Source organism: Labeo rohita, chromosome 8, assembly GCF_022985175.1.
Source record: "Labeo rohita strain BAU-BD-2019 chromosome 8, IGBB_LRoh.1.0, whole genome shotgun sequence".
NCBI classification, from domain to species: domain Eukaryota; kingdom Metazoa; phylum Chordata; class Actinopteri; order Cypriniformes; family Cyprinidae; genus Labeo; species Labeo rohita.
This window is the reverse complement of record NC_066876.1, coordinates 3,799,451-3,826,361: the sequence shown is the minus strand read 5'-3', so window position 1 is coordinate 3,826,361 and position 26,911 is coordinate 3,799,451. Positions and strand designations below refer to the sequence as shown.

The window sequence follows — 26,911 nt, the reverse complement described above, 5'->3', positions numbered from 1 at the left end:
TTTATATAGAGGTAGGCTGGAGAAAGTTAAAATGCAAATAGTCTATTTCTGTGATACCTGCATGCAATTAAATATGCAAAATGGTGAAGTCAAGTAAAAATGCAGTATACATGCTATGCTAATTAAAAACAAAAAAAAAAACAGTATACAGCTAATAACATGAAGTTCTGTATGTAGTATACTAGCATTCCATGGCAAACAGCCAGTCATCACTCATCTACATTGTTAAGCCATTATTAAATGCACACAATAACCAATGACACAACTAAAATATTTATTATGAGATCAAAAATTCAGTAAGAAACCTATATATTTTTTAAAAATATTCCAGTTCCCATCATTAAATGTTAAAAAGAAATTATAATGCAATTCTTACATATACATAAAAGTAACTTTTTACAGCAAATAAAAGATTTGATTGCACTGTTATTAAGTGAGTGATAAGTGTTTTTCAGTCTAATATCTAATATTCCTGTGCTCCTATTTCAGGAGCTAAAATGTTTAGACATTAAAACAAAACACAAAACCGTTAAGACAAGATGAAGTAGCTTCTGTAGCAAAACAGCTGTTACTTTTTTTTAAAAAAACAAAGCATCTTTCATTTAAGAGGGAAAATTCACCATAATGCTTTCAAAGGCTCGATTTCGAAAGAGTAGTAGTTACATTCAAGTTTAACTTAAATTCAGTACTAGAAAAAGAATATTTTTACCATGCCTGTCCTGGTAAGACATATGAGACTTGAACTCATATCCTTCATTACACAGTAGTGCAGTATTCACCCAGCACAAATCATCTTTACAATCTTTACAGCAGGTGTTCTCCCCCACCATTGGGAGGCTCAGAACGATCACTAACGGGAGTCCGTGACAGTCTTTAGCTGAAAGAATTGTTGCTGTCAGCAGACACATCATGTGATCAGGAACTACATCTCTGCCAGCTCTGCCTGCTTATCATCCTCAGACTCCGGTTGGTTGTCATCATCACCATTATAATTTGCCACATCATCCTCTACATCTGGACCAGCAGCTTGATTTTCATCTGTAAAAACACAAAATCATTTGTAACTTTACTGCATTAAGACAAAAGTACTTCTGATATATAATAATGCAGATTAAACAACTTTCTGTGACATGCTGTCAAGTACCACAGAAAATAAATACACTGACCAAAATTATAAACGCAACACTTTTGTTTTTTCCCCCATTATTCATGAGCTGAACTCAAAAATGTAAGACTTTTTCTATGTACACAAAAGGCCTATTTATCTCAAATATTGTTCACAAATGTCTAAATCTGTGTTAGTGAGCACTTCTCCTTTGCCAAGATAATCCATCCACCTCACAGGTGTGACATATCAAGATGCTGATTAGACAGCATGATTATTGCACAGGTGTGCCTTAGGCTGGCCACAATAAAAGGCCACTCTAAAATGTGCAGTTTTACTGTATTGGGAGGGTCCGGGGGGTCTGAAAACCAGTCAGTATCTGGTGTGACCACCATTTGCCTCACGCAGTGCAGCACATCTCCTCCGCATAGAGTTGATCAGGTTGTTGATTGTGGCCTGTGGAATGTTGGTCCACTCCTCTTCAAATGCTCAATGGGTGACATGTCCAGTGAGTATGCTGGCCATGCAAGAACTGGGATGTTTTCAGCTTCCAGGAATTGTGTACAGATCCTTGCAACATGGGGCCGTGCATTATCATGCTGCAACATGAGGTGATGGTCATGGATGAATGGCACAACAATGGGCCTCAGGATCTCATCACAGTATCTCAAAATGCCATCAATAAAATGCACCTGTGTTCGTTGTCCATAACATACGCCTGCCCATACCATAACCCCACCACCCCCATGGGCCACTCGATCCACAACATTGACATCCGCAAACCGCTTACCCACACAACGCCATACACGCTGTCTGCCATCTGCCCTGTACAGTGAAAACCGGGATTCATCCGTGAAGAGAACACCTCTCCAAAGTGCCAGACGGCATTGAATGTGAGCATCTGCCCACTCAAGTCGGTTACGACGATGAACTGCAGTCAGGTTGAGACCCCGAGACGGTTTCTGACAGTTTGTGCAGAAATTCTTTGGTTATGCAAACCGATTGTTGCAACAGCTGTCTGGGTGGCTGGTCTCAGACGATCTTGGAGGTGAAGATGCTGGATGTGGAGGTCCTGGGCTGGTGTGGTTACACCATCTGTGGCATTGTGCTGTGTGATAAAACTGCACATTTTAGAGTGGCCTTTTATTGTGGCCAGCCTAAGGCACACCTGTGCAATAATCATGCTGTCTACTCAGCATCTTGATATGCCACACCTGTGAGGTGGATGGATTATCTCGGCGAAGGAGAAGTGCTCACTAACACAGATTTAGACAGATTTGTGAACAATATTTGAGAGAAATAGGCCTTTTGTGTACATAGAAAAAGTCTCAGATCTTTGAGTTCAGCTCATGAAAAATGGGGGCAAAATCAAAAGTGTTCCGTTTATAATTTTGGTTAGTGTAAATGAATTCATTACATTATATCATGAATACGTCTGAATGATACTGAAGAGCACCTTTAATCTTGGACAGCTGTTTTTCTATCTCGCCCTCATTGTCGTACATAATGGGATCTTCCTTCCCAACTGCGGCGTCTTCCACTTTCCTGTCCTCAGCTTTGACATCTTCCTCTTTCTCAACTCCCAGCCCCATGTCATCTTCCTTTGGGTCAAAAATGTCTGCTTCATCCATTACAGTATCTGCATGAGGACAGAAAATCAGTAATATGTTTGCATTTGGTGCTTTAATGGCTGTATTTTCTCTGTTACCTTACCTAGAGCCTTAACAGCCTGTTCTTTAACATCCACAACTGCCTCTGGAACTTCTTCATTGGCTGGTTTGTTCAGAATCTCATCCTTATTGGTTGGTTTGGAGGTAGGGACGAGTGAGTCTTGTAAAATTACAGCATCTTAGAGGAGCAGACAGAATGTTGTAAAGGATTCTGTTTCTTGTTAGAAAGTTACAATACTAAAGGTCTGTTTAAACCAAAACCATAAGGATAACTATAAGAGTGTCTATACTTTGAAGGAACACTCCACTTTTAAATAGGCTCATTGTCCAACTCCCCTAGAGTTAAAAAGTTGAGTTTTACCGTTTTCGGTACCATTCAGCCGATTTCCGGGTCTGGCAGTAGCACTTTTAGCACAGCTTATCATAGATCATTGAATCTGATTAGACCGTTAGCATCTTGCACAAAAATGACCATATATAATCAAGATATTTTTCCTATTTAAAACTTGACTCTTCTGTAGTTACATTGTGTACTAAGACTGACGGAAAATGAAAAGTTCTGATTTTCTAGGCCAATACGGCTAGGAACTATACTCTCATTCCGGCGTAATAATCAAGGAACTTTGCTGCCGTACCACGGGTGCAGCAGGCACAATGATATTACGCAGCGCCTGAAAGTGACCAGCACTAAGTTTGCGTAGTTGCAGCCGACAAGAGTTGACGGCTGCATAATATCATTGGTATGGCAGCCAAGTTCCTAGATTATTATGCCGAAATGAGAGTACAGTTCCTAGCCACATTGACCTAGAAAATCACAACTTTTCATTTTTCTTCCCTCTTTGTACATGATGTAACTCCAAAGACATCAAGTTTTAAATAGGAAAAATATCTAAACTCTTTGGTCATTTTTGAGCGAGAAGCTAACGGTCTAATTGGATTCAATGATCTATGCTAAGCTATGCTAAAAGTGCCACTGCTAGACCCGGAGATTGGCTGAATGGATTCAAAAATGGTAAAACTCAACTGTTTAACTCTAGGGGAGTTGGAAAATTAGCCTATTTCCAAAAAAAGTGGAGTGTTCCTTTAAGTTATCTTGTCTGCACAGTTATAATATTTTGATTAAACAACAGGTCAAAAAACAGGTCAAAAAAAAAAAAAAAAAGAATAAAACACATGGATGGATAAATCATTTGAGATAAGATCAATAACATGCATTTAGAAAAGAAAAAAAAAAATCATGTGGTTTGTTGAGAAAATCTTTGCAAGTACTCTTCTGAGTGATCTTGCATTGAATAAGGGACTTGAGCCAGTACTCAACCACCTAAAAACCACAAAGACGACTTAAACGGGCAACTGGTACCTTTCTCATCCTTTTCCACAACTAACTCATTGTCTTCGATGTGAGCATCGTTTTTAGGCTTTGAATCCACCTCTGGTTTGGCTTTTGGAGATTCTGCCACATTTTTATCTGAATGGTTTGTAGGAGGAACATCAGATTTGGATTTTAAAACAGAGACTTTCTGTATGGAACCATCAGCATTCTGTGAAGGACGGAGTTTATGTCAGTGTAAAGATGGAAAGAGACAAATATAGGAATCACTATAAATGAGCCATTTTAAAACACTTTTTTTCTCATAACCATACCTGTGGAGCAACTTTTTCAGGTGTCTTTTGCTTTTCCAGTTGGGCGGCTGCAATTTTCACATTGCATTCCTCTTTCATGGCCTCAATTTGTTTGTTACACTGAGTCCTGCACAATCCCATTACACATACAGCAATTATCATACCGATTAAGGACTATAGTGTGTTTTGTATTTTAGATTAAAGCATTTAAGAATTAACCTACACTTCACTGGTGGCTTTTTTACTCAATGTGTCCATGTTACTTTGACAGGACTTTAGCTCGCTCTGCATTTTATTAACATCCTCCATTAATGACTTCATACGATCTAGAAACAGAAAATCAACAGTCACGTGAAGGAATAAGCAGGATATGGATCATAAAGCACATATAATAGGACAAATTGAAGTAGACACTTACTCTTCATTTCTTGCACTGTTTTGGCACTGGAGGAAATGTTGAGCTTCAAATTCTCCTATTGACAGAGAACAGACTTTTAGAACTAAAAACAGACACTCAGCATATGCAATATGACATCAAAACATAGTGACCTGACTAACTAAAGAGCAATTTTGGGTATAACAGAAGACCTGCTTATACAGACAACATTACAGCAATACCTTGTGAGCTGCTATGTAATTTGTATGTAAAGAAGCATTAAAATAAGATACAACTAAAAATAAGAAACAACTAAAATGTATTTCTTATTTTAATTTGAACTGTTTATTGTTCCTTTGAAGAACCAAGTTATGGAAAACCTGGAGTCTCATTTTGAAAGTGTGACTTGACCTTTTACTACACTACCATTCAAAAGTTTTTGAACAGTAAGATTTTTAATGTTTTTTAAAGAAGCCTCTTCTGATCTCCAAGCCTGCATTTATTTGATCCGAAGTACAGCAAAAACAGTACAATTCTGAAATATTTGTACTATTTAAAATAACCAGTTTCTATTTTAATATATTTTAAAATGTAATTTATTCCTGGGATCAAATCATCATTACTCTAGTCACATGATCCTCCAGAAATCATTCTAATAGTCTGATTTGCTGTTAAACAAACATTTATTACTACTATTATGTTAAGTTCAGAAGAACAGCATTTATCTGAAATAGAAATCTTTTGTAACTTTATAGATATCTTTATCACTTTTGAACATTTTAAAGCATTCTTGCTAAATAAAAAAAAAGTATTAAGTTCTATAATTTTTTTTATTAATTTTGAATGGTATAGTGTATAATGTTACTAAAGCTTTTTGTTTCAGATAAATGCTTATCTTTGGATCTTTCTATTCATCAAAGAATCCTGAAAAACAAAATTACTCAACTGTTTTAAATCTTGATAATAATAATAATAATAATAATAATAATAATACATTTTTCTTGAGCAGCAAAATCAGCATATTAGAATGAAAATTCAGATCCGATCACAGGAATAAATTACATTTTAAAATATATTCAAATAAAAAGCTAGAACTGAAAACCAGGAAATTCCAACTAGAAGAAAATAAAAAAGAAACTAGAAGTGCCCATTAAATTAAGTTTTGAAAAACAAAACTAGTGTTAGGGAACCTTCAAAATTTCTAATATTGTCATGAACAGTGGAGGTCTTAGAGTTTAGAACTAATGGTACAAATACAGTTTTTTAAGCATCAAAACCTTGAGAGCTTCATACAGACAACAAAGAATACATTCCCATACAGATAGCATTACTGGGTATTAAACACTAGTGAGCTGCCTATATAGAGATCATGTTTGGATATTAGAGCATACATTCCTACCTTGACAGCATCTGTTTGGCATTAATATCTACTGATGCTCACATTAACATTTGTTACATAACCCTATAGCACCATCTAGTGTCCCAGTTTGTACACTTTGAAGGATCTGTTAAATGCAAATTATGCAATAGTAACAGCAAAGGCTCTAAAATTCTTTCGGTTGATTTATAGATTTATAGGTTGATTTATAATGATACAGGGAGAGTGGCTTTGTTGCGTCAGCCACGTGTTACTTTGCTCACAAATAATTGGTCCAGTTTTTGTTTGCGATCTCTCACCCAACATAAAACCTGTTCCAGAACAGGTTAAGCCTGCTCAGACTAAACTTATCTTACCTGAAATTAGCTTCATGTAATAGGCCACTAATTTTAAAAGTGTGATTTTCAAAAATTGTGTAATTAAAAAAATCTTAATCCTTAAATGAATAGTTCACCCAAAACGAAAATTCACCATTATTTACTCAGTTATGCCAAATTCAAGAATGAATTTCTTTCTTCTGTTGAACATACAAGAAGACTAAAGATGTTCTTTTGTGTTCACCAGAAGAAAGAAACCAAGGCTGCATTTATTTGATTAACAATACAGTAAAAAACAGTAATTTTGTGAAATACAGGGTTCCTACACATTTTCATTTCAAAATTCTATACTTCTCCACACCCAAATTTCCAAACCTCTCAATAGATTTTTAGACCACATTTAACATGGCTCATAGAGCATTATTTTCAGCATACAGAGCCCCTAAAAATAAAAAATAAAAATAAAAAATAAAAAATACAGACTTTTACATGCACACAACAAACTTTTTTGTGTCCTCGAGAAACTATTCACATGCACATGTGATTTTTTTAAGTTCAATGGTCTATAAAAAAAAACACTGGTACTGCTAAAAAAAAAAAAAAAAAAAAAAAAAATGTTTAAATTGGCTTTCATTAAATGCAAGATTTTGGATGACACAATAGGTGGATCAGTGTGCATTGTTCTATATGCTCAAAATTTAATTTTTTATTGTACAAACATAAAATGTCTATATTTTTTTTTTTATTTATTGCAAATCCTCTTGAGGCGGAGAAATACACTGCACAAAATGGGCTAATGGCATCGAATTTGCCAAGTTCAATGGTCTATAAAAAAAAACACTGGTACTGCTAAAAAAAAAAAAAAAAAAAAAAAAAAAAAGTGTTTAAATTGGCTTTCATTAGGGCAGTATGCCGTATTTTGATGACACAATAGGTGGATCAGTGTGCATTGTTCTATATGCGAAGGTTAATGGTTTATTGTGCAAACATAAAATGTCTATATTTTTTTTTTTATTTATTGCAAAGGTTCTTGAGGCCAATTAATACACTGCTAAGAAAAAAGTAAGAAGAAACCCAAAATACTTATAACCTGCATTCTGCATAATGAAAAGTGCACCTTGAATGAATTGCATTTAACAATCATTAAGAATCACTAAGCTGCCATGAAACCTCACTTCTTGTATAATACATTTTCATTAAATTCTTAATTAAAAAAAAAAAAAAAAAAAAAAAAAAAAAAAACTAAATAGGGGCAAAAGTCAGGAAACACAAATATTTTTCCATAGTCTGCTTTCATTTTTCCATACTTTTCCAAACCTTGTAGGAACCCTGGAAATATTATTAAAAAAAATGTTTCCAATTAAAATTTTTTTGCCACCCTCGGATGCCAAGCTGAATTTTCAGCACCATTACTCCAGTCTTTTGTGTCACATGATCCTTTAGAAATCATTCTAATATGCTGATTTATTTAAAAATCTCTCTAATTATTTATTTACTTTAAATACTGTGGGAACTGCACTATTACTGTCTCTAAATTTTCACCTGAACTGCTGTGAGTGAGTGCAAGATGAGTGTTTTCATACTTTTTCGCGTTTCCAGGTGTTAAGAGCCTCCTCCTGCTGTCTCTGGTGTGCTTCCTCCATTAAATCCAGCTGTTCGGTTTGTCTGCGCGTCTCCTCCTCGGCCTTCAGCTTGCTCTGCTGCTCTCGGTCTCTGTCTGCAGCCAGCTGCCTCATGCGGCTCTCCATCTCCAATATCTTGCTCTGGAGAACAACACGAAGCAAAATTACAGTTAACAGCCACACACTCCACCACTTGCCACAGACTACATCTAAACACAGCGTGTCAAACCTGCAGCTCGACGTTTCTTGAGTTTGAGACCCAGTAGTTGAAGCCGAGCAGGAGGATGCAGGCGATGAGAGCCGCCACAAGCAGAGACGGAGAGCGACCGCCACGTCGACCGTTCCCGAGTGCACCCATCATATTTCTATCCAATAAACACCATAAAAATAGGATTCTGAAAATGAAAAAGCAAACTTTATATGTATAGAGCCACACAGTACAGGAAATAATAACAAAGAAACACATAAATATATAAAAGAAAAAAAAGTGAGGAGAATAGACAGCTGTGTCTCATCAGGCATTAAACTGACCTAGACTGCATTTTGGGGGATTCTAACATATCTGCCTATAAAGATAGCATTTTTGTGCATTAAAACCTAGTATGCTGTCGTCATAGCCTAGTCGCTAACATAGAAAGCACTGTGTTAAGCTTATAAAACTCACTGTATTTTTCATGCATATACAGTTTTCATCAGCATCATGTCAGGAAATAGCAGCAGTGAAACTGCTCATAATGTAGCAAACACAAGCATAATTTTATTTCAGAGACTTTCTGAATAGACCGACTAATATATTTTAGGAAATTCAATCAAACTGTTATATCATTTCATAGTAAACGTGCTTCAATTCTGCATCAACTTAAGTTTTTTTTTTTTAAAGCAAATAATAATTTACCTATGATGCAAATGTATTGTTGATCGCTGCACTGGTTTATGGCAAACTGCCAAGACTTTATTTTATTTATAACAACAATCCTAGAGTCTGTGGCTGAACTTATTTCCTTTTTTTCCCTTTTATACTATTTCATTACCCTATAAAGCCTACTGTATTCAATTTTTACTAAATGATTAAAATGATCACAACATTGCTGAAAACCGGTTGTACACAATCTACTACACAGCTTCTGTCATCTGATTGATAGTCTGTACTTTTTGTATAATTTTAATAAAATCGTATAATTTTGTAAAAGTCCACCTTGAGGTCATGTCTTTTTTGCTGTTAAATCTTTAATGACTTTTATAAACTAAACACAATACCAGCTTTTATAATGTAACATGTGTAATGGATACATTTCAATATGAACTGAAGTAATGGATGTTTACCTAATTATCCATCTTTTTTTTTTTTTATACAAATATGATCAATCAGTCTTTTAAGGAATGTTTGTCATTGTATTGCACTGTCCTGTGACCAAAAAAAAAAAAAAAAATTCAATTTCATCTTACTAAGATATATTACTGAGAGATACAGAGTGACAACTGATATGATTTTTGGCAATATAATTAACAACTGCACAAAGTTTTCCCATTGTTGCTCAGTATGAGGCTCTGAATAAAGTTAAAGTGTTTTTTTATCCTTAAGTATGAGCTCCATATTATATATAATTTAAAAATTAAAATATAAAAATAAAATGTCTCAAGTAACTTCAAAATAAAAAGAGATATTTTCCTATTGTTGTTTCTTGGGTGTGCCATTAAAACCTGCTGCTCGACTAACCAGTCCACCTTAACTTCACCTGCACTTTTTATCGACATGACCACTGAACAAATACTACAGAAAACAGCCATTATGCTTGTACACAGGATGTAATGCAGGATCAAACTGAGGGTTTTACGTACATCTCAGTGTAATGTAGTTGTAACAGTGACTGTACTATGAATCATGTACTATTCACCAGAGACGTAAGCAGGAGGCAACACGTTTCTACTGTACTGCTACTGTGCCTTTCAAATGAAGAAAAATACATGATTAAATACTGTACGAACGATCAAGTGAATTAATATGAGAAAATATGAGTATTGTGCTACCAAAAACAAGCCACACCTGGTGTAAACCTATGTAAAAGAAAAATTCATTCAGTACGAAACTGCTTTTGTTCTGGTAGCATGCTTGCTAACACTGCTACGGTTACTGTTATCGTCACACTAACCTCTTTATTTCAAATACATGCTTTTATATTATTGTCAAATTGTTCTTACCGGTGTTAAATGTAACAGGTCTCGTCAGGAACAGAGATGAAGAATGGACATACCGATATGCGAAAAAGCCTTTCCGGGATGAAATCGCAGTAAACTGCAGTTTTAGCATTTAACCGCAACGCGCATGCGCACTTGTAGGATTTACTATTGTTCAGGAAACGCTCGCTCCATCATCACCTGAAGTTGTTTTTGAGGTGCTACAGGTGAACAGACATTTTCTGCTCTTTTCTTCGATCTAAATGAAACTAAACATATTATGTTATGGGTTCCCATAAGGGTTCTCATAAGGTAAAAGATAAAATATCAAACCGAATAATGGTATTCCATAAACTGCATTAATTTGTAAAATATGTAAATATTTGAAGTGTTACGACAGTTCCAAACTGAGATTTATTAAATTAAAATTACTAGATGAGACTGCTGTTAAAGACAGAAACAGTGTATTTGGACTTTTGACCCAATAATGTCATACAGACCCAGTTAATGACATACAGAGCAGCTGAACTTGCCTCAGCCCTCAGTTCATTGACAATAAAAATGGTCATAACAGAGAAGCTGAATTAAAAAAAAAGAGAGAGAGAGAAACGTTATACATAAATTCCTTGGTGTTAGTAGGAGGTCCTGTCTGTTTAAATGAACATAATTTAGCATCTAGATATTTAACCTTGAACCTGTCTTGATATGAAAGCAACACTGAGAGTCTGAACATGCAAACCTAGAGTTCTTAAAAGAAAGTGTGAACAAACCATACTGAGGGGGAAAAAAAAGTAAACTGTGACTGGTGAAAGTGTGAAAGTTTGTTACAGAAACACACCTCCCAGTCCTACAGAAGTTCACAATGTTAAGCAATGGGTCTGTAGTAGCCATTCATATGCTTCACTGTTTTTTTTTCTTCAGATTACATTATGTACAATTAATATATTGCTATACACTGTACAAATTATATTAATTACAAAGCATTAAAAAACACAAGTCTTTTTACATTTTATTAAAAACATTTGTAACTTATTACATTATAGTCCACACAGTTTCATACTTTTTTATGAAACATGGCATGAAATCATTATTCAAAAGCAAACAGATGTACAACTCAGGTAAATTTCTTCTTTCAAAATCGCTTCTTTGCATTTTCCTCCTGAAAAACAAAGAAATATCAATATTAGCATTAAAGCTTAAAGTACAAAAAAAGAAGTAAAAAACCTGTATAGGTATATATAAGACACATTTGAGCCAACAGTTGGCTGTGTAAGAGGGTTGTGTACACTGTAAAAAAAAAAAAAAAAAAAAAAAAAATTCCTGGTAAATTTACAGTAAAAAGATGGTGCCAATATTTCTAGCACCACAGAATGGCTATTACCGAATTGCTTTTAAAATGTATGGATAACCACCAGGACAATACAGATGATATACCGTGCCCTCCACAAATATTGGCACCCTTGGTAAATATGAGCAAACACAGCTGTGGAAATAATTCTGCATTGTTTATCCTTTCATCTTTCATTAAAAAAAAAAAAATCACAAAATTCTAAACTTTAAAATAAAAAAAATAAATCTAAAAATAAATGTTTTCCTCCAGCTCACGTAAGCCACAATTATCGGCACCCCTAGAAATTCATATGAGTAAAATATCTCTGAAGTATATTCCCATTCATATTTAAAAAATTTTAGCACACCAGGGTGATTAGGAACATAAAAATGTCCAGCCATGACTTCCTGTTGCACAGGATTATAAATATGAGGAACACAAAGGCCCAATTCCCTTAACTGTCCATCACAATGAGTAAAACCAAAGAACATAGTTCTGATGTGCAGAACAAGATTGCTGAGCTTCACAAAATAGAAAGTGGCTGTAAGAAAAGAGCTAAAGCATTGGAAATCCCCGTTTCCACCATCAGGGCAATAATTAAGAAGTTTCAATCAACTAAAGATGTTACAAAGAAGAGGACGTGTGTCTATATCATCATAATGGATGGCGAGGAGGAGACTTTGAGTGGCCAAACAATCTGCAAGGATCACAGCTAGAGAATTGCAGAGATTAGTTGAGTCTTCTGGCCAGAAAGCCTAAAAAAAAAAAAAATTCAAATAGCCCCTACATGTTGTTTAGGAGGGTTTCAAGAGAAAACCTCCCTGCTCATCCAAAAACAAACTCCAGCATATTTAGTTGTCAGATATGGCTAGAACAGGCTTCTATGGTCAGATGAAACTAAATAAAGAGCTTTTTGGCAGCAAACACTCAAGATGGGTTTGTTGCAAACAGGGATAAAAAGTAGCCCATGTCCACATTTAAATAAACTGCTGGATCTTTAATGTTCTGGGCCAATTTTTCTGCCGGAGGTCCTGGACATCTTGTTTAGATACATGGCATCATGGATTCTATCAAATACTAAGAGATAAAAAAAATCTAAACCTGACCGCCACTGTTAAAAATCTTATAATGGGCCGTGTTTAGATATTCCATCAGGACAATGATCCAAAACAAACACAAAAATGTGTCACTGAGGACAAAATGAATCTCTGCCATGGACGTCCCAGTTCCCTGACCTGAACCCTTTAGAAAATGAGTGGGGTGAACTGAAGAGGAGAAGAACCAACATGGAGCTGGGAATCTGAAGGATCTGGAGAGATTCTGGATGAAGGAATGCTCTCTGATCTCTTGTCAGGTGTTCTCCAAACTCTCCAGGAGAAAATTCATAGCTGTTATCTTGGGACGAGAATGTTGCAATAATTGGGTGCCAATAATTGTGGCCAATGTGAACTAGAGAAAAAAACTAATTCAATAATGAGATTTCCCTCAAACTTTCTATTGTTTTACTTCAATGAAAGATTAGAATTTTGTGACTTTTTTGAATGAAATATCAAAAGGATAAACAATGCAGATTTATTTCCACAGCTACATTTGCTCATATTTACCAAGGGTGCCAATATTTGTGGAGGGCACTGTATTACAACGGAAAGCTACATGATGAATCAAACATGGCCATACACAGATGGGTGTTCAGGGTGTTCACATTCACATGACAACAAAATAATGAAATAAACATTAAATAACAGAAAACGTAACAAAAAGCACCCAAATGTAGAAGAAGAAACAATTATTTAAATATGAACATAATTATGCATTGGCCTAATAAAGACGTTTTACTGTTTTTGCACTATAAATTGCACAATTCATATTGTTTACTTCTAGAAACATCTGATGTGACATTATAATTAATTAATCAGTAATATTTGACAATCATTCCTAACTCAGAGTGTCTCTTCATTCTCCGCAAGGAATTCACTCTCTTCACTAAACCACCCACAGATGCTGCTGTGAAAGCTTCGCTCAGTGGATCATCTACAAACCAGGTAACTAAATGGACAAGTGTTGAGCTCCTCACTGAACTGCTGCTGAAGTGTTTTTCAGAAGGTGTCTAAAGTTGTGATTGTTGTGAATGTTTGTATAAAATAACACCTTGAGGAGAAGGGCTTCCCCAGATAAGTCTTGGTTCCTCCCAAAGTTTCTTCCTCACCTACAGGGAGTTTTTCCTTGCCACTGTTGCCTTTGGCTTGCTCAGTTGGGTTTTGTAATGCACTCTTTTTGTTTATTTTGTTCAAGTGCTAATATAGCTTGAAACTGACATGTTGCAGTCATATGTCATAGTTAAGAGTTTGTTGCGTTAATTTCCCTGTTGACTGGTGAACACATGATGACCTTGCAAAGGGCTTCAATGCAATATCATGGCTTCCACTAAAGTAAAATGTGGTTCTGTGATAACGGCACCTTTGTGCATCTCCTGCTTAGGAGCTAAACATGCACCTCATCCTGTGTGTTGCAGAGATGAATTGGTTCTGGGTTTCAGACCCTTCTCTCACACTCATGCCTAAAGCAACAGTTTCTTGGAGCTTAAATCTGCTCTACAGGAGTAGATCTGTGTCAGATCAGAGTGCAATAGAAGGTCAGGTGGGCTTGCTAAGCTCTAAGCCCCTCCCACCACAGCACTTCTCATGTAGCACCAATTAAAAAAATAAATAGGAAAAAAAGTTTTCACCAGCAAAATGACATGACAATGAATTATTCAGAAAGCCTAATTCAACTTTAATAGGCAGTCTACCATGAAAAAAGGGAAAAAGTGCTTTTCTTATAAAATGTAAGCAATTGTTATTTTGTGCATGTTTACTGTGTAATGTCATCTCTTATTAAATGTCCAAAAATGTAATTATGGGTCTGGTTATGAAGTTAAGGAAGAAAATACGATTGGAGTTTTTCGACATACACTAACTGTCTTGAGCCACAATACACAGTTCAGGGAGAGTAAGACAAGATGTGCGTTTGAAATTAAAAAGTATTTAAATTGTATTTTTGTAATGAAAATAACCGATCGTTTCGCTAGATAAGACCCTTCTTTCTCGGCTGGGATCGTTTGAAGCTGCATTTAAACTGCATTTTTCGGGGCACCATATCAGTCCATTATATGGAGAAAAATGCTGAAATTTCTTTATGACTGAAGAAAGAAAGACATGAACATCTTGGACGACAAGGGGGTGAGTACATTATATGTGAATCTTTGTTTTGGAAGTGGACTTCTCCTTCAAGTTGAAATGACCAAGCTGATTATACTTGGAAATTAAAGCAGCAGCTGAGTGTTTTTAAGTTAAAAAAGGTGAAATATTTGTACATTTATCTGTAAATATTTTTACATTTAGCTTTAAGTTATCTGAAAATAATGTGATGGAAAGTCTTTGATTTATTTTTAATTAAAAATATGTCTAAAGCATATTACAGAATGAAGAAGCAACGTCATTCAAAATTAAATATTTAGAGTAAAATGAGAACAAATGAACTTGTGATGGACTAATGAGATTCTCTAGGTGGGTGTGTGTTGTGTTACTGCAATGCAGAATCACTCTCATGAATGACATGAATTCTGCACAACTCTACTGTGTAAACTTACACAATTCAGGTTTCTCAGACAAACATTAAGCCTTGTACTACAGTAGAATCACTTGCGTAATCCAGGAAGAGGCTTAATCCATGTCTGAAAAACCTGCTAGTAAGGTTTCAGGCAGCTCTGCAGTTTTGCTTTTACCTTCACAACTTTGCTGAGCTCAGCCAGAGCTTGGTCATAGCGGGCCTCCATGCTTTTAAAAGCCTCTGGTTGCACGAAGTGTCTCTGTATGCCAGGACTACCAGCATCTCTCACCATCTGCAGGAAATTCTTCTCCTGAAAGATAAGTAAAGACATGTAAGGTAATTATAAAGCATAATTATAGTCAGCCACTAGATCATGTGCTCTATCTCAACCAATCACAGTCACACAAAGTGATTTAACAATGTATATAATATATGTGTACTACATAAAATGCACTAAATGGTAATTGATTAAAACAACAACTCACAAACAACCACAATCACAAATGTTAAATTTAATTCCAGTCATGATGAAAATCTGACCTGCACTTCTAAAAGGAAAGTGAATGCCGACCCAGCTTTCCCTGCTCTTGCTGTTCTGCCCACCCTGCAAATGAAAACACTCATTAAATATACACTGACGATGGTTAAGAAATACATAATACCCACATGGGTTTCTGTTGTATTATGCTGACTTGCCTGTGAATGTATGTTCGGATGTATTGAGGAGCATCATAATTAATGACACATTTCACACCGTTGATATCAATGCCTCTAGCAGCAGCATCGGTGCTTATCAACCTGACATGTAAAAAAATATTAACAATATTTCATTACATACACTATATATATAGGATGCTTTCAAATTCTGTGAATCCACATTTCATATTTACATGGTTCATACAGATACTGTAAAATGAAATTCCAGGACTTTTTTTATTTTCAAGGACTTCAATTAGAGAACTCACTTATCAAACAATGTCTTCACTTTCAAATTAAAAAAACACGGTTAATTTTCGTAAGGGATTTGTAACTGCACTGCCGTAATGGCTTTATGTTTTCTACTGTTTAATAAAAATATATATATATATATATATATATATATGCAGTCATGTGACAAAGTTAGGACACCCTATTGAATTAATCTTAAAATTTTGAAAATAAAAACCTCAGATGAACAGCAACACATGACAAATTGGACCGTGTTCAAAAATAATTGGACCGTGAACAAAAATAAAGCCAAAATAGAAAAAGCCATGTGTGACAAAGTTAGGACACCCTTACTGTTAACATTGGAATTAAGAGGGTAAATAAGTCAAGCACTGATAATCAAAAACATTTGATTAACTGATCATCAGCAAGTCTGAGCGCCTCTATAAAAGCATAAGCTTTGTCAGTTTCCTGGTCTGGAGCCTTCAGGTGTGTGTTAACACAATGCCAAGGAGGTAAGACATCAGCAATCATCTTAGAGAAGCAATTGTTGCTGCCATCAATCTGAGAAGAGTAATACGGCCATTTCCAAACAATTTGAAGTTTATTCACAAGTGGAAGACATTTAAAACAGACACCCCTCCTTCCAATAGTGGACGTCCCAGAAAATTCACCCCAAGATCAGGCCGTGTAAAGCTCAAGAAGTACACCTCAGACTCTACAGGCCTCAGTTAACATGTTAAATGATAAAGTTCATGACAATACCAAATATTGGACATAAATGGCATGTTTGGAAGGCTTGGAAGAAGAAAGCCTCTTCTATCTAAAAAAAAAAAACACAACATTGCAGCACAGTTTAGGTTTGCAAAGTTGCATCTGAACAAAACACAGGTCTTCTAGAATAATGTCCTTTGAACAGACAAGACCGAAGTGGAGATGTTGACCATGAACTCCTCTGTATATCAAAGTATTCTAGTGTCAAATGTGAGGGCATCTGTCCGACATCTAAAGTTGGGCCAAAATTGTGTCATGCAACGGGACAATGATCCCAAGCACACCAGCAAATCTACAACAGAATGGCTGAAAAGAAAAGAATCAAGGTGTTGCAGTAGCCCAGTCAAAGTCCAAATGCTGTGGTGAGAGCTGTGCATAAGCAAATGCCCACAAACCTCAATAAACTGGAGCAACGTTGAAAAAAAGAGTGGTCCAAATTCCTCCAGAACGATGTGAGAGACTGATAAAGTCACACAGAAAATGAATGGTTCAAGTTATTGCTGCTAAAAGAGGATTTACAGGCAGTTTAATTATAGGGTGTCCTAACTTTGTCAAACATGGCTTTCCATCTTGGCTTTATTTTTGTTAAATAAATAATGACACAGTGTGATATGTCATGTGATGATGTTTATCTCCAAAATTTAAGACCTGCCAAGGACCAGATATTTTTATGTCCTGATACAGAAAACCATGAAATTCAATAGGATGTCCTTACTTTTTCACATGACTGTATATTTACGAAACCATTCCGAAATCCTGATCTGAAACAAATGATTTGCAATACGCGTTCTGAATTGCCTAACTGAATCAAATGATTCACGAACCCGCTCCGAAGTTCCAGTCTAAATCGAATGAATTTGAATCAAATGATTCACAATAAGCAATCCAACTGGAGCACTTTGAAACAGTGAATCTTTTTTAAAATCGTTACAAGCAATGTTGAAATTCAAAAATGAATGGCTAGTAGTTTTATTAACTGAAATAAGCAAAAAAAAAAAAAAAAAAAAAAAAAAAAAAATTTTGTTTTTTGAATTTTGTGTAAAAAGATATTAAAGCTATTAAAAAATGAAACACTTAATTCATAGATACATTATCTTTCAATAACTCAAGCACTCTCAAGTACTCTCAAGGAATTTTGCTATTTTCAAGGGTTAAATTAAATTCAAGGAGTCAAATTCAAGTACTTCAAGCACTTTAAGCAACTTGTACGAACCCTGCAATTTTTAAAAAATGTTTTTCCAGCCTTGCATGGTGTTATGACAGCAGTACATTAGTATAAATCTTGTTGGGTTTGGTTGTTCCTGAAAAACTCGGAGTGAATGCCGAAGGCATACTTACAGTGGGATCTTCCCTTGCTCAAAGTCCTTCAGTGTTTTTTGTCGTTCGCCTGGGCTCAGTTTGGAGGAAAACTCAGCCACCTCCACACCGCCGAACAACTTGACGAGCAAATACAGTCTGATAGACAGACAAAACAGTTAGACAGATAAAAAGAAAAACACAGTAAAATACATTTAATTTGTTACTTTAATTTGATACATTTTAGGCAAAAGATCACAGCTTTAAATATATGAGAGTATATGCACATATTTTGTGCTCTGACTTCACAGTTATTTTTCTTAGGTGTATTTTTCTTAGACATCCCTGTGCATCCTTGCAAATTATTTATGATTGTATTAAAGTTCAATGCCTCAGGGCTCCAGACAATTAAAATGACTAAGGAGCCAAATACAATAAAAGACATAGGAGCCATATTTATTCACCAATCTACAGAATTGCATTCAGAAGCACTTTCTTCCATTTTCATGTTTTTGCCGGAAAGTTTATATAATTAAATGTAAAAAACCTGTATATAAAATTAAATAAAAAATAAAATTAGTACTTGATATCTATACTGCACCAGATTCAAATCTCAAAATACATATTTAAAGACCAGTTTTCCACTTATTTTTCACTAAATTAATCATGGCATCATGTGACACTGAAGACTGCAGTACTGATGCTGAAAATTCAGCTTTGATCACAGGAATAAATTACATTTTAAAATGCATGTAATAATATTTACAATATGTAAATAAAATATGTAAATAATACAATCTTTAAAAAATAAATATTTAATAAATATGTAATACCATTTCATTTTTTAAACATTTCAATTGTAATAATACTTCACAATATTATTGTATTTACTGTATTTTCTAAATAAATGCAGCCTTGGTAAAAATATAACACTTTTTTCAAAAACATTACAAAAATATTACAGTCCCCGGATTTTGAACGGAAGTGTAAGTATGTAAATAATAATACAGCTGGCATATACTGTATGGCATACTGCAGAACAAGCAACAATACCTATCAACATATTAAACTAAAACAACTAATGTAATGTAATATAATATATGCCATGTAGAGACGTCCATGAACACTTTTAACTAATTATGTAAACAAACAGCAAAATTGATTCAAATGGACAGACTGAAAGAACTGATTTGTGAAAATGAACAGGTGTTCCAGTTCTATTGCTAGTAGTGGTTACAACATTTTAATTAATTGTTGCGTTTTTTTATTTTTAAAATTTCCAAATATTTATGTCATGGCCTGGAGCCCTGGATCTAAATATACACAGTAGTCCTATATCTGCATCGTGCTGGAGCTTGAAAAAAATAAATAAATTATTACCGGTGCGCTCCTTCTCTGGAGTTTGTGAAGCACAAAGCAGGACTGAACTTAAGCCGAAGCAGGAAGTGAAGGATGATGAGGGGTTTCTTGCTTAAGGTGCAGGGGACGTAATACTCCTGCGTAAGACATTGCCATATGTTAAAGATGTGCACAGAAGATCTGTTACCAGTTTAGATGATATGGTGTCTGATCACAATGCTCAGGAAATGTTAAACTTACAGTGAGACCCTGAGGGAAGTTAAAAGTGTCCTGGCGTTGTGTGGTGGTCTCTGTACAGGTGTGTGTGGAACTGAAGAGTCGAGGCTGGTGCAGATCCAGCAGCTGTAGCTTCTCAGGGTTTTGGGTGAGAGTGGCAGAAAACAGCAACTTCTGGAGAGGAATCTGTGGCGGAGATAAACTGACATACAAACAGACATAAATACTGAGCTGCTTGTTTTAAACTGGTAATGCAGCAATCACAGGCACAGGCTCTTGTTTTGGAAGGTGAGCAAGAAGCTTTATCCAAGATTACTTAAAAAGGTGGCCACCGACACCATCAAACTGAGGATTACTGGGTTGGCTGACAAATCAGATGACATCCTACCTTGCCACTGTGATTGGTCCAGGCAGGACTCTCCTAAAGACAGACGTCTGTGTGTCACCTGTGCTTCTGTACACTGCTTTAGTCACCTGACTGAGCCACGACTGATGCATGCTGTCAATCATCCTGTCTGCCTCGTCAATAATCTGCAACATACACATTGTAAACCTGTCTTTACACTTTATATAAAGAAAATAGAAAGATAACATGTACATCTGACTTTACTGTCATTTAATTCCTTTGTGTTAAATGCCTTTTCAAGCTTAAATGAACTGTTCACTCAAAATGAATAACAAATACATCAAGGCCTTTAACCGCTGTTTCTGGCCAAAAGGTGACTCCGTAATGCATAATAACACTTCCTCTAGAGAAAAAGTACATCCCCTGTTTTTCCAAAATCCACCAACATATTTGTTTAGAATGGCTTCAGACTGTTTTTGCTTGCAAATGGTGCTTGGTCTGTACATATTTGTGACCATGGACCACAAAACCATTCATATGGGTCAATTTTTAAAAACTGTGATTTATACATCATCTAAAAGCTGAATAAATAAGCTTTCTATTGATTGTTAGTATAGGACAATATTTGGCAGAGATAAAACTATTTGAAAATATGGAATCTGAGGGTGCAAAAAAAAAAAAAAAAAAAAAAAAAAAAATCAAAATATGGAGAAAATCGCCTTTAAAGTTGTCCAAATGAAGTTTTTAGCAATGCATATTACTTATCAAAAATTAAGTTTTAATATATTTATGGTAGGAAATAAAAAAAAAAAAATCTCTTTATGGAACATGATCTTTACTTAATAGCCTAATAATTTTTAACAGAAAATAAAAATCGATAATTTTGACCTAAAATATTTATTTTTGGCTATTTCTACAAATATCACATTTCTCCCCTGATTCAGACCAGATGACTTTTCCACTGGAGAAAGCAATTTTTGGACAGAGATATTTTAGCTGGAAGCAATAGTTAGAAGTTAATATCCTAAAGATGGATTTGTTTCTTACAAACATATTTTTTGCTTCACAAAGCAAAACGTAAGCTGTTTGGACTCTCATTCTGATGGCACCCATTCACTGCAGAGGATCTACTGGTGAGTAAATGGCATAATGCTAAATTTCTCCAAATCTGTTCCCATGAAGAAACAAACTCATCTACATCTTGGATGGTCTGAGGGTGGGTACATTTTAAGCAAATGAGTTTTTAACTGAATTTTTCAAATGTTTTTAAATGAAGTCTCTTCTGCTCACAAAGGCTGCTTTTATTCGATCAAAAATACATTCAAAACAGTAATATTGTGAGATCATTACAACTTAACTGATTCTATTGTAATATATTTTAAAATGTTTTTAATTTAACCCTCTGATGCCAAGTTTTCAGTGTCACATGACCCTTCAGAAATCAAGCTAATGTGCTGATTTGTTGATTTTTCTGCAAAATGCAACACATTTTTGAGCAGTATTCAAAACAAATGAATTTATCTGAAATATAAATCTTCAACACAAATGTAATATCACAAACATCTTTACTGTTACTTTTTATTAATTTAATGCATCTTTGTTGAATAAAATTAATTTCTTTCAAAATTCTTACTGACTCAAAACCATTGTACAGTGTAGATATCCTCAAAGCTAATTATGAAATTAAGCCACAAAACTCCCATTTTGATTTGATTTACTGGGTTAATAGGCATAAATTAGGGCCCTATGAAATCCTTTTTGTTTTTTCCCAAATTCTGTTGTTTTTTTTCCAAATTCCGTTTTTTTTTTTCTATCATTTTAATTTTCCTGGATTCCATTTTTTTCCATTTTAATTTTTCTGGATTTTTTTATGGTTAAATTAAATTTTATTAATCAAAAAACATGTATCATTAATTAAAAATTAAACTTAAATCATTTAACATCATTTTATTAAATGTTTAACTAAAATTAAATGTTTAGGGCCCTATGAAAACTTTTATTTTTGCCCACCAATTGTCACCAAATTCTGTGTTCTAGCATGTCTTGAATTTAAATGCATAAAAACAAGTTTCCTTTATTCTTACAACAGCCTTGTGAAATGTTAATTTTTCTCAGCAATTCTGTGTTGTGTATTAGCATTTTTCTGGTTATAAAATAAAGGCATAAAGCATTAATTTAATTTATTTTTTAATTAATGAAAATTAAACACCTAATTTTTCGGCAAATAAAGGGTATTTAATATTACAATTAAAACATGGAAGAAACATATGATTATTCCTTAAAAATAAGGTTTTAATAATTTTTGTAGTAGTAATAATTTAATTAAGTAGTAGTAGTGGTATTACATGCATTCTACTGAACAATAGTAATGGATTTCTGCTGCAATGTCTTTAACTTTTAATTTTAAGGGTTGCCATGAATATCTTTAAATTTCTGTGTGTATATGATATAACAACAGATTACTCAAACGAAATGGTACAATGTTCGTGAAGTGATTCTCAAAGCAGTTCTGGAGATCAGACGCTAATATCAACGAGTGTCAAGCTCGCTTCAGTACGAGTAGTAAACAAACTGTGTGTCTGCGCCATTCATTAACACAGAGACACACATAATTCATATTTAACCAGTCATTCTGTGCCTTAATATTAACAAATATTAGTCCATATCATTATTTGATTTAAGTGTAATGACCAAATTTTTATTAATTCATCCAAACTTTGACAAATTCCGTGACATTCCGTGTTAAACTGTAAATTCCGTTTTTAGGACTGGATTCCGTGATTCCGTCTGTGTTTTCCGTTTTTGTTCGTTTGTTTGTTTATGGAAGTTCACTGAAGACATTGTTAAAGGTGTCTATTTGAGTTGTAGTGATGCTCACCAGGAATCGTAGGTGTTGTAGACTGAAGTTGGGGTTTTTGTTGATGTGATCCACCAGTCGGCCTGGTGTGGCTACAATAATATCAGCCAAACTGTGGCTAACACCTCCTCTACACAAAGACACAAGATTTCAATTAAGAATATTCAAGTTCCTATTATAGTCCATCAAGTTCACATACACTGTTATCCACCTTGTTCCATAAACCTACAAACATACTCACCTGTTTTCAGAGAGCGTTGTTTGCTCTGCAGCAAATGTTTTTTGGCCTGTGACCATGACCACCTTTAGATTGGTGCCCTCGGTGTATGTGCTAAACACCTTTGACACCTGTGGAATTAAAATGAAGAATGAGCAATAAATACTGATGGATAAATAAATAACTGGACATGTACAGTAGATAATTAAACACAAACAATCATTACCTGCTGTGCTAACTCCTTGGTGGGAAGTACAGCGAGTGCACGAACCTCACGCACCACACGCTTGGACAACGCCTGCATTAATAAACATGTCATATAAATATATTTGTCTCTTATGTTCAATGGGGAATGTTTCTTAGGCAGCAAATGAGCATATTAGAATGATTTCCGAAGTAATGATGCTGAAAACTAATATAATAAATGTAATATATTACATTTTAAAACACATTAAAACAGAAAACTGTTCATTTAAATTGTAATAATATTTCACAGTGTTACTGTTTTCACTGTATTTTTAATGCAGCATCGGCTAACATAAGAGACTTTGTATATGTACCTGTACAACAGGTATGACGAACGCCAGTGTCTTTCCACTTCCCGTAGGTGCAGAAACACAGATGTCTCTGGGTCTGTAGCCGCCCGGACCAACCAGCAGCCCAGAGGCCACACTCTCTAGAATGGCAGGGATGACCTCAGCCTGAACTGAAAACACAAACATAAATGATGCTCTGCGACCTTCATATGCCTTCCTGTAGTTAAAAAAAGAGGAACATGGCACTAGCAACAACAAAGCCATGGGTTCTTAATAATATGCAATGATGAAGTGAATGCAATCTAACTTGCTTTGGAAAAATGAGTCTGCCAAATACATAAATGTGCACTGACAAAAAAAGTTACATCTGATTTCTTCAGTGCTGATGTACATTAGACTCTCCACTAACAGAGGTCAAGATTTGGTCTGTGTGATCATATTGATGTTTAAAACGATGCCAACATTGCTCCCTTTTACCTGGAAAGAAGCTCTGTATGCCGTTCATTTCTAATTTCTTTAGCAGTGTGGGACAGATGCCTGGCACCTCACTGACGGGAATGAGGTTGTTCGTAATGTCTCTCTGAATGACGTCAGGCTGCGCCAACCACTGAGGCAATACTCTTTTGACCTGCAATTGTGCAAAAAACATTTTTATACAAGACACAACACTTGGTATAGATTAATTTAGAGCTTCTCATTCTACCTTTTGAACTGTCTTCCCTTTGAAGCCACCCAGGACGTGGAAGCCGGACTGGGAAGAGCCGTTTTCTGCCTTTGCTTCCTGACTGATCTGAGGCTCCACGGATTCTTCAGTCTTCTTATTTTCCTCTCTGTCACTTTCACTGGTTTCTGTGATTTCTACAGACTTTTCATTAATGGATTCCTTATCTCCTAAAATAAATAACACATTTCTGTAAAAAGCACTTTCTACAAAAACAGTAAAGGAGGATAGAACTTAACCTATTAATAAAGTCTTCCTTTCCCCTCAAAAAATGCTCAGTTAAAGGAAGTGATTGACTTTCAAAAAGGGTTATTTGACCCAGATTTTTGTGATTTTATTTGTTTTTTAGAAATACGTGTTAAATGAATATCAAATAAATTATATAAATTTAAAAAAAACAACAACAACAACAATATAGTAGAACAAGTTGGTAACAGGGTTCCAACTTTTCTTGCTAAATATTTTTGTAAATGCTGATTTGTAGTTAGCAATAAATCTATAATTTACAAATATTTTCCTTCTTTTTTTTCCATTTCTTTTTTCTTCTTGGTTATTTCAATGTATGTTGAATTTTGTTTTTATGATTAAACTGGTAAAATAATTAACTATAAGACTATTATAGTTAAACTATCAGTACCATTATAGTGGCACCATGCAGACCTTTATTTCAATTACCCAATTATAAATTATTATAGTTACATGTATCTATGAACAGTTTTCAGAACTGGTAAGAGGTTTCCAACTTTTCTCACTAACTATTTTCATAAATGCTGATTTGTACACATCAATAAATCTATTTTTTCATAGATTTTCTTATTTTTTAATGTTAAAATTTCTTTTTTTCTGTTGTTTAAATTTTTATGGAAAGTTAATGCCGTAACAGGGCTGCACAAACGAAAAAAATAACATATTCTTTAATTTATTTTAAAATGTCATATTCATAGTTTAAATTTTATGTACATTTTATGCCAAATAAAAGTTTATGTAATGTATCTAGTCATTCTCTTTCCATGGAGCATGTGATTTATGCCTTTATTATTTAAAGAGATGTTATGAGATACAAACTTGTATCCTGTTTGCCGTCAAACATGCCAAAATTATTTCAATCCACCAAAATCTACAGCTTGTCTAGATCAATTTAAAAACAACCAAACATAGAGATAAAGCAGCATTACCTGTGCTCTCATTTTCAGTGGACAACGTTTTGTTTGTTTGTTTTTTCTTCTTTTTAGCTGAACTGGCAACTTCATCAGCAGCATGTGTTTTTCTCTCATTTTCACTCTTCTTCGTTTTACGTGGCACTTCCTCCGTCTCTGTTTTTTCAGGCTTTCTTTTCTTCTGTTCTTTATTATCTTCATCAGGTGTGTTTGAGATGCTTTGCCGTTCTCTGGCTCTGACCTGCTCCTGTAGTTTAGCCAGTAAAGCTCTGGAGCGAGACTCCCTGCTGGATTCACTGTCCTCCTCATCAACTAAATACCTGAAAACAACACAAAACACATGGGATGACAGGTTGCTGACAAATGACATGAACTTTTTTTTAACCTGCAAATGAATGTTTAAGTGTAATTGTGTATTTTATGTACTTGGGATTGTATTCTTTTTCACTTAAACAGCTATCGTGGTGTGACATTCATTTAAAACATCATATTTCGTAAAGTCTCAAGTCGCACGTATAATAACTAACGTTACACAAAAAGTGTTTTTTTAAGATGAGGGGTAATATGTCAGACTAAACAAAACTGTGATAGAGTCTGCACTGGGTGAGAGCCATTACTTATAAATAAGCTGGTAAAATAATTTACTATAAGAACATCTATGAACTAAACATCCAGCGAGCACTATATTTTTAATGTAAATAATACATACCTATTTATCACAAACAGTGCCATTATAGTGACTCCTGGCCCGTGTCAGCACCACGTAGACCTTTATTTCAATCACTAAATCATCAATTATTTTATCATGTATCTATGTACAATTTTCAGAAATAAAAATATAAACTGTACAGTGTAGAGTTCAGCTGACCACGTGGGTTCGTGAACGCTGTGTTGCAGTCGCGATCTGATGACGTAAGCGAGCGCCCTCGTTTGCTGGTAGAATATAAACAGAGGATGGTGGTCTACACTTCGTTTTTAATTGGTCATGTATATGTCAATATTTTTTATTATTATTTAAAAATATAAATATAGGTACTGTCACGTGGAACATTAACTTTAGACCAATCACAATCGCCAAACTAAAGCAAGCGCCCCCTGGAGGAAGAACTACTCTTTAGCAAAGGTTAATATTGCACCTTTCCCCGCCCAATTAGACCGCCAGATGGCAGTGTTTATTTATTTTCTTTGGTTTATTTCTTGTACCCACCCCTTTACAAACACAGAGCTAGACAGAGTAAACGTCACTGTATTTTACAAGCGTATTTTGCACTGCTGAAAAATAAATCCAAGGCCTACACACACTATTACAGTAGTTATTTTT

General features: G+C 34.9%; 2 protein-coding genes and 1 long non-coding RNA gene across 4 annotated transcripts; 1 reads left to right on the top strand and 2 right to left on the bottom strand.

The window, feature by feature from the left end:
- Positions 1-257: 257 nt before the first annotated feature.
- On the bottom strand, positions 258-10,438 carry golm1 (golgi membrane protein 1). Of its 2 annotated transcripts, XM_051117546.1 has the most exons (11): positions 10,291-10,426; positions 9,931-10,035; positions 8,321-8,486; positions 8,053-8,232; positions 4,817-4,871; positions 4,622-4,724; positions 4,420-4,525; positions 4,136-4,316; positions 2,819-2,953; positions 2,562-2,744; positions 258-1,038 (listed from the first exon to the last, which is right to left on the bottom strand). In XM_051117546.1, exons 3-11 carry the CDS (start codon positions 8,450-8,452, stop codon positions 923-925), a joined length of 1,191 nt encoding a protein of 396 aa, XP_050973503.1. In that variant the 5' UTR covers positions 8,453-8,486; positions 9,931-10,035; positions 10,291-10,426; the 3' UTR covers positions 258-922. The 2 variants fall into 2 exon arrangements, with proteins under 2 accessions (XP_050973503.1, XP_050973502.1); XM_051117545.1 differs by lacking the exon at positions 9,931-10,035 and having other exon boundaries at positions 10,291-10,438.
- LOC127169879 (uncharacterized) lies at positions 10,435-15,052 on the top strand. The gene is made up of 3 exons (XR_007828288.1): positions 10,435-10,493; positions 13,564-13,638; positions 14,664-15,052. It is a non-coding gene; the product is annotated as an uncharacterized LOC127169879 (long non-coding RNA).
- ddx51 (DEAD (Asp-Glu-Ala-Asp) box polypeptide 51) lies at positions 11,272-26,486 on the bottom strand. Its single transcript, XM_051117543.1, has 16 exons — positions 26,300-26,486; positions 25,609-25,910; positions 24,416-24,603; positions 24,190-24,340; positions 23,737-23,882; positions 23,403-23,474; positions 23,201-23,307; positions 22,981-23,089; positions 20,145-20,287; positions 19,781-19,958; positions 19,562-19,677; positions 18,224-18,340; positions 15,881-15,982; positions 15,725-15,788; positions 15,360-15,494; positions 11,272-11,425 (listed from the first exon to the last, which is right to left on the bottom strand). Exons 1-16 carry the CDS (start codon positions 26,320-26,322, stop codon positions 11,399-11,401), a joined length of 1,980 nt encoding a protein of 659 aa, XP_050973500.1. The 5' UTR covers positions 26,323-26,486; the 3' UTR covers positions 11,272-11,398.
- Between the last annotated feature and the right edge of the window lie 425 nt (positions 26,487-26,911).